General features: G+C 59.6%; 1 protein-coding gene across 3 annotated transcripts in view; it reads right to left on the bottom strand.

Annotated features, from left to right (window-relative positions):
- Window positions 1-4340: 4340 nt before the first annotated feature.
- Window positions 4341-12123, bottom strand: part of CAPZB (capping actin protein of muscle Z-line subunit beta) — a 130578-nt gene continuing 122795 nt past the window's right edge. Inside the window, exons 7-10 of one of the 3 annotated variants that reach the window (XM_038531786.1) lie at window positions 9383-9448; window positions 8885-8961; window positions 7804-7916; window positions 4341-5090 (exon numbers count right to left, since the gene is read on the bottom strand). In XM_038531786.1, the coding sequence (XP_038387714.1) occupies window positions 7814-7916; window positions 8885-8961; window positions 9383-9448 (246 nt within the window). In that variant the 3' untranslated portion in view covers window positions 4341-5090; window positions 7804-7813. Of the gene's footprint in view, window positions 5091-7803; window positions 7917-8884; window positions 8962-9382; window positions 9449-12123 lie in introns of those variants that run through there. The other 2 variants (XM_038531787.1, XM_038531788.1) reach the window with 2 other exon arrangements.

Genomic DNA, 12123 nt, shown 5'->3' with positions numbered 1-12123 from the left:
AGCATGGGGGGGTCTGAGGTGCAGGGGGGCAGCCAGGGCGAGTCGGCTCGGCCATTGAGCGCCCGTTGCGTGTGGGGCCGGGTTGGGCCATCCCGGGTCGGGCACTTAGGATGCAAAACCGGCTTTGAGGGCCCCAGCAGCTTTCCGCCCCGCGATCCGACCCCCGGCGGGCTGAGCCTCTGTCCCCCCCCTCCCCCATCCCGCCGGCTCCGCCTGGGCCAGTTGGGGCGTCCTGTGCCCCGTCTGGTCGCCGGTGGCCCGCTCGCGTGGTGGCGGGAGCCCGCGTGCCCATGGCTGGGGACAAGCGGCACAGCCCTGCGCGCGGCCCTGGCCCGGGAGGCGGTGGCTGGCGGCTGCGGTGCCCGGCCTGTGTCCCGCCTTGTGTCCCGCCTCACGGCTCTGGGCTCCGGTCCCCTCCCCTTCGGGAAGGCCCGGCTGGGAGGGCTCAGGCCCCGGAGCGCCCTGCGGACGACGCGGTCACGGCCAAGTAAATGGAGGAGCTTGTCCTCCGCGGCCGAGGGTCCGCCAGTCCCCACCCCCACCCCCACCCCCACGGCGCCGGCCAGGTGTGCAGGGGGTCGGGTGGCTGCAGAGGGTGGGGCCTGCCCTCCAGGTGCGGCCTCAGGCCCTGCCTCCCGCCTCGTGTGTGCGGCCGCGTTCTGCATTTGGGTTTCAGGCCCAGGCTCCGCACTTGTCACTCGCCCTTGTCCGGGAGGGATTGTCCCTCTGGACACTCATGGGGAGCAGGAGGCCGGGCCGGCCCCCCCAAAGAGGCCTAGCCTGTAACTACGGAGATGCCGTGAGTGCAGACGCCTTGGCCTTGCGCAGAGCCTGGTCCCCGTGTCCCCGGAGTCCTGGCGGGGTGGGGGTGGGGTGGGGGAAGCAGGCAGGTGGCGATCTCTGTGGCAGCAGGAAGGGTCCTGCATGTGTGTCCCCAGACCCTCCCAGCCGGGGAGGAGGGTTCCCCTGGGTTAATTCAGTGAACCTGGGGTTTAAGCCACAGCGTGGATGTGGCCTTCAGCCCCCAAAGTGGAGAAAGGGGAGCACCCCACAGCTCACTCCCCTTTCTACCTCTTCTGCTATTGGACTTGGCCTTCACTGTTGCTGGATGGATGGACCGCGGAGGCCCCTGGGTAGGCAGCCGGGTGCTGAGACCTGACTCCCTGCCCCAACTTGCCAGCGCTTACCTGGTCAGGTTACTGTTAGCCCTGCGGCGGGAGTGGGGCTTGCCTTCCGCTCGGGTTAACTCCGGGGGAACTGTTGATCTGTCCTGCAGCCCCAAGGACACAGCCACCCATTGGGATCTCTGGGCCCAGCACAGAAGTGGTCCGTAAAGATGATTTTTATTAGTGGGCACGACCCTACCCCCACCACAATGTGGGCTGACTTCTGTCCTGCTCACCGCAGTACACAGTAGGTGCTCAGTAAGTGAATGAGAGTGACTGTCCCTCCAGGAGCCCTCCACCTGGTGGAGGAAGCAGGCCCATGACGCACAATCACAGCACTACCGGATGTGTACACTTGACACAGGGGAGTGTATGGTGTAGGAGTTCTAGCTCCAGGACACTCTTTAAAAAAAAAAAAAAAAAACAGGTTAGTGATTACTAAATCTGCATGGAAGTTACAGGTATAAGAATATATTCCATCTTGGGTGGATGGATGCGGTAACTGGATGATGGACATTGAGGAGGGCTCGTGACGGAGTGAGCACTGGGTGTTCTAGAAGACCGATGAATCGCCGACCTCTACCTCTGAAACCAAGAATACATTATGTGTTAACTAAATTTAAATTAAAAAAATTAAAACTATATTCTAGTTTGCAACATTTCTACTATTTGATGGTAACCCAAATGCCTAATGTGCATGAGGAATTGTGAAGAATTTCATCACTAGACCGGTCAAAAATTTGCACGTATGTGACACTGTCTTCATTCTGTGAAGCAGGAATTGGACATTGACGTTGAAAAGTTGCACAGAGATGGGGCACCGGACTGGCTCAGATGGTGGAGCGTGGGATTCTTGATTTTGAGGTTGTGAGCTCAAGCCCCACTTAGGGTGTAGAGATTACTTAAAACTTTTTTAAAGGTTGCACAATAGAGAACAGGGGCGCCCGGGTGGCTCAGTGGTTGAGCGTCTGCCTTTGGCTCCGGTTGTGGTCCCGGAGTTCCAGGATCCAGTCGGTCGGGCTCCCTGCGGGGAGCCTGCTTCTCCCTCTGCCTGTGTCTCTGCCTCTCTGTCTCTCATGAATAAAAAAAGAAATCTTAAAAAAACAAAAAAGGTAGAGAACAGTGATAGGGGTACGTGTCTCTGAAGTATAAAGATTTTTAATTGATGGGCAGCCCGGGGGGCTCAGCGGTTTAGCGCTGCCTTTGGCCCAGGGCCTGGTCCAGGAGACCTGGGATCAAGTCCCATGTTGGGCTCCCTGCCTGGAGCCTGCTTCTCCCTCTGCCTGTGTCTCTCCGCCTCTCTCTTTCTGTGTCTCTCATGAATAAATAAATAAAATCTTTAACAAAAATAAATCTTAAAAGATTTTTAATTGAGAGAGCATGCGTGCACTCATGCAGGGAGAGAGAATCTCAACCAGATGCTGCTGCTGAGTGGGAGCCCGACGTGGCTCGATCTCCCAACCCTGAGTCATGACCTGAGACGAAACCAAGAGTCAGGCACTTAACTGACTGAACTACCCAAGTGCCCCTGACATAGTATTCTGAAAGAGAAAATTATAGAAAATTAAAAATACATTAAAAAGTTTTGTACGTTTCAATAGACTTTAGAAAATTTCTTTAAATTGAATTTATAGAAAATATGCTGTGAACTTCATCTTTTAAAAAAGTGAATAGACTGTTGGTGATGTGAATTATAATCAAGGTTTTTATGACACAAAAATAGCACCAACTCGTTTTTTTTAAAAAGTTATCTATTTAATAATAGATCATCTGCTTCCTAAGGGCAGAAAAGAGAATTGCAAAATCAGTAACAAGCCCTCACTCAAAATATTTGTAGCAAATCAGGTAGGTTCCGGCTGAAATGACGACCCGACAAGGTAGGATTAAGTAATCTGGTTTTTGGGCTGAAAGTTTTACAAATGTTAGTTACATTGAGAAAATAATGATGAAACACTTTCACTTCTATGATAGGTAATTCTTAACATTAAGTGGAACGAGATGTACTTTATTTTTAAAAAGCTTGGAGCTCTGGGCACTTGGGTGCCTTTTGATTTCGGCTCGGGTCATGCTCTCAGGGTCATGGGATGGAGCCCCGCGTCGGGCTCCACGCTCAGCGTGGTCTGCTTGTCCCTCTTCCTCTGCCCCTCTCTCTGCTCGTGTTCTTTCTCTCCCAAATAAATAAATAAAATCGTTAAAAAAAAAAAAAAAGGGAAGCTTTTGCTGTAGAGGCTTCATCACCGAGAATTCCAGGACGGACGGGCCAGCAGGTGGGGAGCTGCCCTCCCTCCAGCCTCCTTAGGGTTCGCTGGCGCAGAGCTGCAGGCACCTGTGGGGAGCTCCGGGAGGGAAGGTGAAGGTGAGCGGGTGGGTGGCAGCTGGAAAGTCAGGGGCCGGGGCTGCGCCAGGATCTTGGGAGCAGGAAACCTTCCCTGTGGGACCAGCTCTTTCCTGTCGGAGAGTGTCAGGCGAGAACTGAACTGGTTGGGCCTGGGTCATGCCAGGGGAGGGCCGTGTGGCCGCACTCAGGCGGCTGCTGGGGGGTGGCGGTGGCGCTGGCATCAGCGAGGCCCCGTCCACGCTGCCTGCTTCCTCCGGTGGCTGAGGGTCGAGGGGATGTGCCACGTGGTGCTGCAGTCAGTGATGCAAAGTTTGGAATGGGGTGGGGGTGTGTGTCTTGGAATCTGGGGCCCCAGAGGGAGCTCAGCAAGGCCCAGAGGCTGACTTGTCAAGACCACAGTGACGGGGTGAAAGAGCCTGAGACCACCACCCGCCCCAGGGGTGTTAAGTGGGTGCAGAGCTCACCCCACAGCCAGGGCGTGGGACCCCCGAACTGGCCCCCCAGCTGCCTGGTGTCAGCAGGAGAGCAGGGACCGCGGAGTCCCACACACAGCGGGGGTCTGCGGGGATGAAAGTAGGGGTGAGGGTGGGGGAGGCCATACCCAGGGTGACAGGACGTGGGGTGCCCAGCTCTTCCGGGCGCGTGGGCTGGGGAGCAGAGCAGCAGCCCTGGGCCCCGCAAGGGCCCCTCTTCTCGCCCACCGTGGGGGTCCCCCCTCTGCCACCACCCGGGGCCAGCCCTCCCCAGGCCACGCACGCCGGCGAGGTGAGAGAGAACACAAGGCCGGTGCTAACTGCGTCCCAGTTTGTTTATTTATTTTTTTGTTCTTTTTTTCTTTTTTTTTTTTTTTAAGTATGGAAGCTCAAGTATAAGATGTAGATTTTCTTTTTTTAAGCTTTACAAAAAAACAAAATAAAACAAAAAACTCCTTTTGCATTCCATAAAAATTGACAGAAAAGCACCTGGCCAGAAGAGCAGACGGTCAGCAGGCCCCACTCCGCGCCCCCACCACGTGGGCTCCGTGGGACAGGGGCCAGTCTGTGCAGGACGACGCTGAGGGCCACCTCCTTTCTCCGGGAGCTGTCCCCTGTCCCCCCGGCCCCAACCCCAAGCAACTCCCAAACACACGTGGAATCAGATTTCCAGTTTTTCTTCTCTTTCACACACCACAGTTAGTTCATAAAATTTTTTTGTTTTACATTTTTTACACCAATGTAACAAAAAGGGGGGGAGGGAGGGGAGGCGGGGGGGGCTGGGGCAAACAAAAGCACACGGGCTCTGGAAACAAGGAGAGTTCTGATAGCAAAACGTGGTGGGAAGTAGGCCTCGGAGACAGGGGTGTTTACTGGGCTTTATTCTGGGGAGATGGCGCTGTGCGGTCGCGATGCCGGTGTTACGGGACCTGGTGGGGGCGGGGCGGGGCGGGGGCAGAAGACGAGTTTTCTAAGAAAGGACTCTACCGAGCGCGTGGCGTGTCCGGAGCGAGCGGAGCGGGGCTCTAACACTGCTGCTTTCTCTTCAAGGCCTCCACCAGGTCGTTCTTAAGAGCTTCTTGCTTTGATTTGTCTGCGAAAGTCTGCACAGACCTGCCGGGAGGGGGAAAGAGGGCGTCAGTGCGCGTGGCGGGGAGCGGCGGCCCGAGGGCCGGGTCACGCTGCCTCCTCGGGTGACCGTGGGGCCGCCGGGCTGACGTCGGCTGGGGGCGCTGGAGAGGCGCGGGCCTCCGTGCACGGCCCGCCTGGGGTCACCGAACCCCATCCACTCCTCCGGGCGCGGGTCCCAAGTCAGCCTGAGCCAGAGGGTGGCTCCGGGGCTTCGAGAGCAACGCAGCCGAGCCCCTCGTGCTTCAGGGGCCCTGCCGGGGAGCCTCCCCTCACCGCCCCCCTGCCCGGCAGAGGCGGCCCGCGGCTCACCCCCCAAGTGCAGGGTGCAGGGTGCAGCGAACGCTTAAGAACCTCTGGACATCTGAGCCCCAAAGGGCAGGCGCGGGCAGCCTGCTGCTGTGCGGCACCGTCAGCTGAACTTGGCCGAGAAGCTCCCTCAGCCTGGATTTCAGGAGGCAGCATGGGACGGAGACGAGAGGCCCTGGGTCCCTGCTGTCCGATCCTGGATTTGTGGGGCCGTGTGGACCGGTGCACCTGCGCACGGGCGTTAAGCTCTGCACCGGAGCAAGCGGCCGCTAAGCTCTGCAAAGGCCGGGCGGCGCACACAGTGCTTCCCACACAGCTCTCATTCCCCTCAAAGATCCTGGGGGGCCTCCTGGTGTCCCCAATCCACGGACGAGGAAACTGAGGCTCAGGGAAGTGCCCCCCCTCCAAGGGCCTGAAAGGTCGCTCTGTCAAACTGACCCAACGTGTTGACCAAGAAGTTGCTAAACTTCTTATAAACTTTTCAACAGTTTTGAAGCAGTGACGGAAGGGTGCAGGCTGCCTGGCAGGAAAGCTGTGGACACTGCGGCCCGTAGGAATCTCAGGCTTGAAATGCATCGGCCGTGAAAAGGCCGGAAGACGGGGCAGAAAAGAATCCTCGACTTCCAGAACTGGGAGAACCAAGAACATCCCAAACTGAGCTCTGGCTACTGAATCCCAGAAAAATCATGGCACGTGGCCTCCCAAGTCTGAGGGTGGCACAGATAAGCTGATCCGTAAACCACTAAAAAACTCTCAGGAGAAGTGCCATGGTTTTCGGTGGAATGTTTCTGAACAAGCATCCTGGGCTGCCCCGGCTCAGCGGTAGCAAAGGGAAGCGTCAGACGGCAGCCCTGGTGGCCCCGGGCTTCGGTTCTTGGCCCACCATGTGCTTCTGGAAAAGCTTCCGGGGGGAGGAAGCGACAGCTCGCACGGTTCCCCGGCCTGCGTGGGTGCTGGCTCTTCTGGGAAGGAGCAGCCAAGCACACCAGGCCTGGCCTGGGCCCTGTCCTCAACCTCCACAAGGGAGAAAGTTCCAGAGTTAGAACCAGAGGGAGATTAGGTAAGGCACGGGAGACTGGGCTCAGAATGGCCTGGAGATATAATTTGGGGGACACAGCCTGGAAAGGTCACTGCCAAGCAATGTCCAATCAATGCCCAGAGGAACTGGTGGCTCAGAGTGGGAAGGAGGACGTGTCCTGGACCCACGGAGAGCCCGGCTGCCCGCTGCTGGGGGGGGGGGGGGGCTCTATGCTGGAAATCTTCCAGGGGGTGGCCAAGGGACTGACCCAGGGCAGGGCTCTAGAAGACTTTACACCCCACCCCACCCCCAACAAAAGCTGAGAGGCTGGGGAAGACGCCGGCAGTACCACGGCACGCCTTAAGAAGGTTTCCTCTCGCTGCGATGGGAATGGGATGTCCCAGCGCAAGGCGTGAGGGTGGCACTCAGAGGCCCAGACACACTGGAGTCCCATGAACACAGAGGAGCCTGGTTGCATCAATGCCCCCCGCTCCCCCGAAATCCTGCTGGGCCTCTTCTGGGTCAGGCCTCCAGTGGCCAGTCCCTGGTCTGGGCAGAAATCCCTTAGCCCTGCCCTGAGGGCTTCTGAGTGCCTTGGATTAAAAGTTTCCCTCCTCTCCCAGGACGCGGGCTTTCCCCCATCTGTATCTGTCATGGGCTCAAGTCGGGGTTCACAGCTGTGGTCAACAAGCAACACTTGCTCCTTTCCGTCAGTGTGAGGCGTTTAAGAGGACGGCCGCAGCTTGTTAGGGGCAGAAGGTTATGCCGGTCCAAGCAGCTCCAGCAGCAACCGGTCTGGGGGTGCAGCAAGCCCAGCCGGGGGGATTCTGGCCTCCGCTCTGTGCTCTAGCCTCCGGCTCGGGGCCACACACCCCTTTCACAAGCCACGGCCCCAAACTGTCCATTTCCCATGGAGAAGGCTCATCTGGCCTCTGGGATGCTTGGTGGGGAGGCCAGAGGCTCTGGTGCACAGAGAGGGGGCTCGGGGAGGCTGCCCTGGGGCATGCGGCCGAGCGAAGGCTGTGCCCAGACCCCGGCTCTGAGACCAGAGCGGTGCAGACAGGCGGCTTCTGCTGGAGACGCAGGGTTAATCCCCAGACTGGGCTTCCTCCAGAGCCAGGGCCAAGCCCCGTCTCTGCCCCACACCCACCCCTGCCTAGAGTGCAAGACACACACACAGCACACACGTGATACGGGTCTGGGTTACACGGGGCCGACTCTACGTGTTACCGCGGCCGCCCACAGCCGTGAGCCGACACGGGGGTTAGTGGTGGTTTAGAGGACCGCGCAGCCACAGCTGGTCCGGGGGTGGCGGCGGGTTGGTGAGTCCTGTTTAGTGGGGAGGGTGCTCACGCCTCTCAGGCAGGGTACCTGCGTCGGCTTAGTTATCAGGCTGGATGTGGATCTGGCGCTGGGTCAGCACTTGGGAAAGCTCCCTCTGCAGCTGCTGAAACTTGGGGTGGTCGGGGATTACGTCAACAGATCTACAGAGAGTGGTCAGAGATGAGTGCGGCGGGAGGGAGGGACACGCACCTAGGAGCACGACATGACTGCTGGAGACGCAGGGGCGTGCGGGGTAGAAGGCAGAGCCGTGTCCAAGGGCCCTGCGCTCCGGGGCGCAGCACAGAGGGGGAGCCGCTGAGCTTGAGGCTGGAGGGGGCCCGGCCACCACCCCCCTGCCAGGAGCGTGTCTGCGGGACGGAGCGTGGGCCCCAGGTGACCAGAGGACAGCGATGTTGCCAGAGGAGGAACAGAACCCGCCAGGGGCCAGACTGAGTTCCCCACCGGCAGGTGGAAATGGGAGAGATGCAGATCCAGGGGGCTCCTCGCTATTTCAAACCATACAAGCAGGAGACCAGGAATCTGTCTCCTGGGTGAATCCACAAGTCAGGGCAGCCCCCGGAGCGGCTCCCTGCCTCTGCTGTCGGCCCCAAAGCAGAGCCTGACACATGGAATGGGGCCCTGGGGACTGAAGCTGAGGGCAGAGGCTACCCCACCTGCTCCCCGGGCTGGGGGAGGCCCACGGAAAGAAGCCACCGGCCGAGGGTTGCACAGCACCTGCAGGAGCTCTCAGTTTTCTGACCCCAAGGCCAGTGCTCGTCCCACGGTTGCATCTCCTGCCTTGTCCCCCCAGACTTCGACGGCCCAGAGAACCCTTTCCGCCTTCTTTTGGGCCAGCGCGGCAGAACCGAGGGCACCAGAGGGGGGGGGGCAGCCCAGGACAGGGTCACGGCCACCAGAGCCCCGGGGGCTCCAGAGCAGAGCAGGCCGCCCGACAGGCTGCACTCCCTCGCGGTCCCGAGGGCACCGATGGGCTCCACGTGAGCGCCCCCAGCAAACACAACAGCAGGCAGGAGCCAGGACGACCCGAGGCCGGTGCCACCTCGTGCAGCACGCCTAGGATTCAAACCCACGTCTTTTGGTCGTGAAGCCTGTGCTGTGGGTACGTTACCTCAGCCCGTTGACGATGTCCTTTGTTTTTCCAAAGTAGATCTCATTCAGCGTACTTCTGATTTTATTTTCCATGTCCTGGAAGGGAGGTCGGTCAGGTCAGGGCGGCCAACGGGAGGCCCCAGGCCCACCCTCCCCACCGGCCGCTCACCCCTGCAGTCCCCGCCGCCACCACAGGGGGGAGGTGCAGGACCGCGCCACAGCCAGGCCGGCCCCCAGGCGCTTCCCAGGCTTCGGGCTTGAGAAGCCAACACTCGGGGACCAGCGGCCAACACCGATGGGCCTCCAGGGAGCTCACACCACTGGCAAGTTCCCCGTGTCTGTGCCACGCCTCCACCCCTTGGTCCCCCGACCAGTACAGAGTGCGGCCAAGGGCCCCAACGGGTGCGTCCTGGCTGAGCTGGGGCACCTGCCAGCCCGCGGGCTTGGGGAGGCAAGGCCCGAGCAACACTCGCGCAGCTGGGGCTGCCCCGCGGGGAGGAGCCCGGGGCGCACTCACCTCCACCAGGCGCCCGATGTTGGCTATGTGCGGGGAGCAGTCGCTCACGGTCTCGTCCTTCTCCATCTGCAAGAGATCAGAGGGTCCCTCGGCGTCAGAGGCCCGCGCGCTCCTGAGAACGAGCCCGGGCCGCGCAGAGCCGGCTGCTCCGGGTGGCACCCCCGCGGGGGGGCCTCAGCTTTGGTCCACGCAGCTCGGCCAGCAGAGGACCACCCGGCCGGGCACGGGCTCCGGCTGTCCGCGTCCCCTGTGGGGGAGCCTCCTCTGTGCTTTGATGGCCCTGCGGCGGCAGCTTCGGAGGGAGGGACCAGCAGCCCGGAGCCGGGCTGAGGGGACGCACGGACTGGTGGCGGGGCCGGCCGTCGGGACCCAGGTTCCTAGACTGTGACCGAGTGGGGTCCTGGGGGGGACCCAGCGATCGAGCCTCGCGGGGTCCATTCTGACCGGATAATCGTTACCGTTACAGCTATTAGAGGCGGCAGCAGGTGGGGCCGGGGCTTCGTGACCTGGGCGCTCCCGCACGAGAACCCCCGTCTCCCATGAGGCCGATTCCTCCAGGAGAGGTCCCCGTGTCCACAGCTCGCGGGGTGCCCCAGAGGGTGCTGAGCATCTCGGTCACGGAATGGACAGTGGTTGAAGACGTGGAGGCCGGGACAGGATGAAAAGATCAGAGCGTGTCATCGGGGCAGCCAGAGCTCAGGATGGACTCAGGCGAGTGGAGAAAACGCGGGAAGGTTGGGGCGGCGGGGGGGGGGGGGGGGGGGGGGGGGCTCTGGGGCTGGAGACCTGGACGGTGGTGTGCTCGGAGCCCAGAGGCTTTGCTGCTTCTCACCTATTTTGACTTCTGTATTGGGGAGAATGATCTCGAGGCCAGAAATGGTAGAAAAGACCCAGTTAAGAGCAAGATGAAGCCACAACTGGGCAAGCAGATGGTAGGAGAGACCCATGTCACTTGAACTAATCAGGTTCCCGGAGTGAGTGAGGCCAGCCCCATCCTGGGAAACAGCCATCCCTGACCAGTCAGCACACGCAGGGGCTGGCCCTACCTTCGTGAAACAAGGAAGACACGAGTCTGACACTGATCCACACCATTTTTGATGAGACTGTTAAAAATCATCTGTTGGTGGGACCCCTGCGTGGCTCAGTGGTTGAGCACCTGCTTTTGGCTCAGGGCGTGATCCCGGGGTCCTGGGATCGAGTCCTGCATTGGGCTCCCCACAGGGAGCCTGCTTTTCCCTCTGCCTGTGTCTCTGCCTCTGTATCTCTAGTGGATAAATAAATAAAAATTTAAAAAATCATCTGTTGGCACATCTAAACCAGCTCTCTCAAATCTAGGAATCCACACATGGGCTCACCGTGACCAAGTTCTGCAAGAATCCCTCCAGGGAGCTCACGCCACTGGCAGGTTCCCAGGGGCGGCCTCCCCGGCATCCCGCAGGCCTCCTGCCTGGCCCTGAGCCAGCCTGCCTGCCCGGGCTTAAAGAAGGCACAGCTGAGAGCGCCTTACAAGCATCCTGGTGACAGCACCAAGGGTCCAGATGATCGGAAGCCAGGGCCGTGGGCTGGCCCGGGACACAGCAGCTGCCAGGTGCAGACTCACCTACTCTGTTCAGTCCCTAGAAGAACTCTGTTTCCAACCCAAGGGAATGAAAGCTCGAGGATGTCACGGTATCTGCCCGGACCACAGCACGTTTGCTCTTCCGCCCAGTTGGCTGGGGAGAGTGCAAGTCACATTCTCCACCTCAAACATGAACCTCGCCAAGTATAAAATGGGAGCCCGGTCCCGTGAAGAGACGCATGGTTTTGGGAGGATTTCAAGCTCAGTGAGATTGTGACAAGCAGCCACAAGAGCTTTCACACAACTTCGGGTTACAGGTGGGTTCCCGGTGTCCCCGTCGGGGCAGGGCCTGGCCCGACCACGTGATGGCGCTGCAGCCGCGGGGCTCCAACACTCAGGAAGGTCTGGGCCCGGCCACATCAGCAAGGCTGGATTCAGTTTCCGGTGCCGGAGTTTTAGAGACCCATGGGCAAAGCTGGAGTTCATGCACTAGAAAGTCCGAATGCCCTGACCCCAAGAATGGGCAAGAACGGAGTATCTGCCCTGCCCCCAGCACCCCTGGGCCAGCGATCCCGGGGAGTCTTGATCCTCAGAAGACTACACAGGTCCTGACAAAATAGAAGTCAGACTGCTCCTGAACGGAGATGTGCTAGCTACTCCCCCTCTTTCCAGGTTTCCTAAATACCCACCCCCCTGGGCCACCCCATAGCATTTGCTGGAACATTTGCCCTCAGCCAAAATACTACTGTCAGGACAACTGGAGTTTGTGCATGCTGAAGGGACATTGGGAGCACACTCAGGAAGGATGGTGATCCATCTACCCTTTTTTTTTTTAAAAGATTTATTTATTTATTTATTCAGAAAGAGCGGCACAGACACAGGCAGAGGGAGAAGCAGGCTCCATGCAGGAAGCCTGACATGGGACTCGATCCCGGATCTCCAGGATCACACCCCAGGCTTCAGGCGGCGCTAAACCACTGCACCACCGGGGCTGCCCCATCTACCCATTTAAAAAAATATTTAAGAAAGATTTGTTTGGCAGAGAATGGGAGCGAGAGCAAGCGAGCGTGTGCAGGGTGAGCGCACAAGTAGGCGGAGCAGCAGGCAGGGGGGAGAGAGAAGCAGACCCCCCCCCCCCAGCAGGGAGCCCGATGCAGGGCTCCATCCTGCGGGACTCACTCCC

The sequence above is a fragment of the Canis lupus genome, chromosome 2, assembly GCF_011100685.1.
Source record: "Canis lupus familiaris isolate Mischka breed German Shepherd chromosome 2, alternate assembly UU_Cfam_GSD_1.0, whole genome shotgun sequence".
NCBI classification, from domain to species: domain Eukaryota; kingdom Metazoa; phylum Chordata; class Mammalia; order Carnivora; family Canidae; genus Canis; species Canis lupus.
This window is presented reverse-complemented; position numbering and strand designations above follow the sequence as displayed.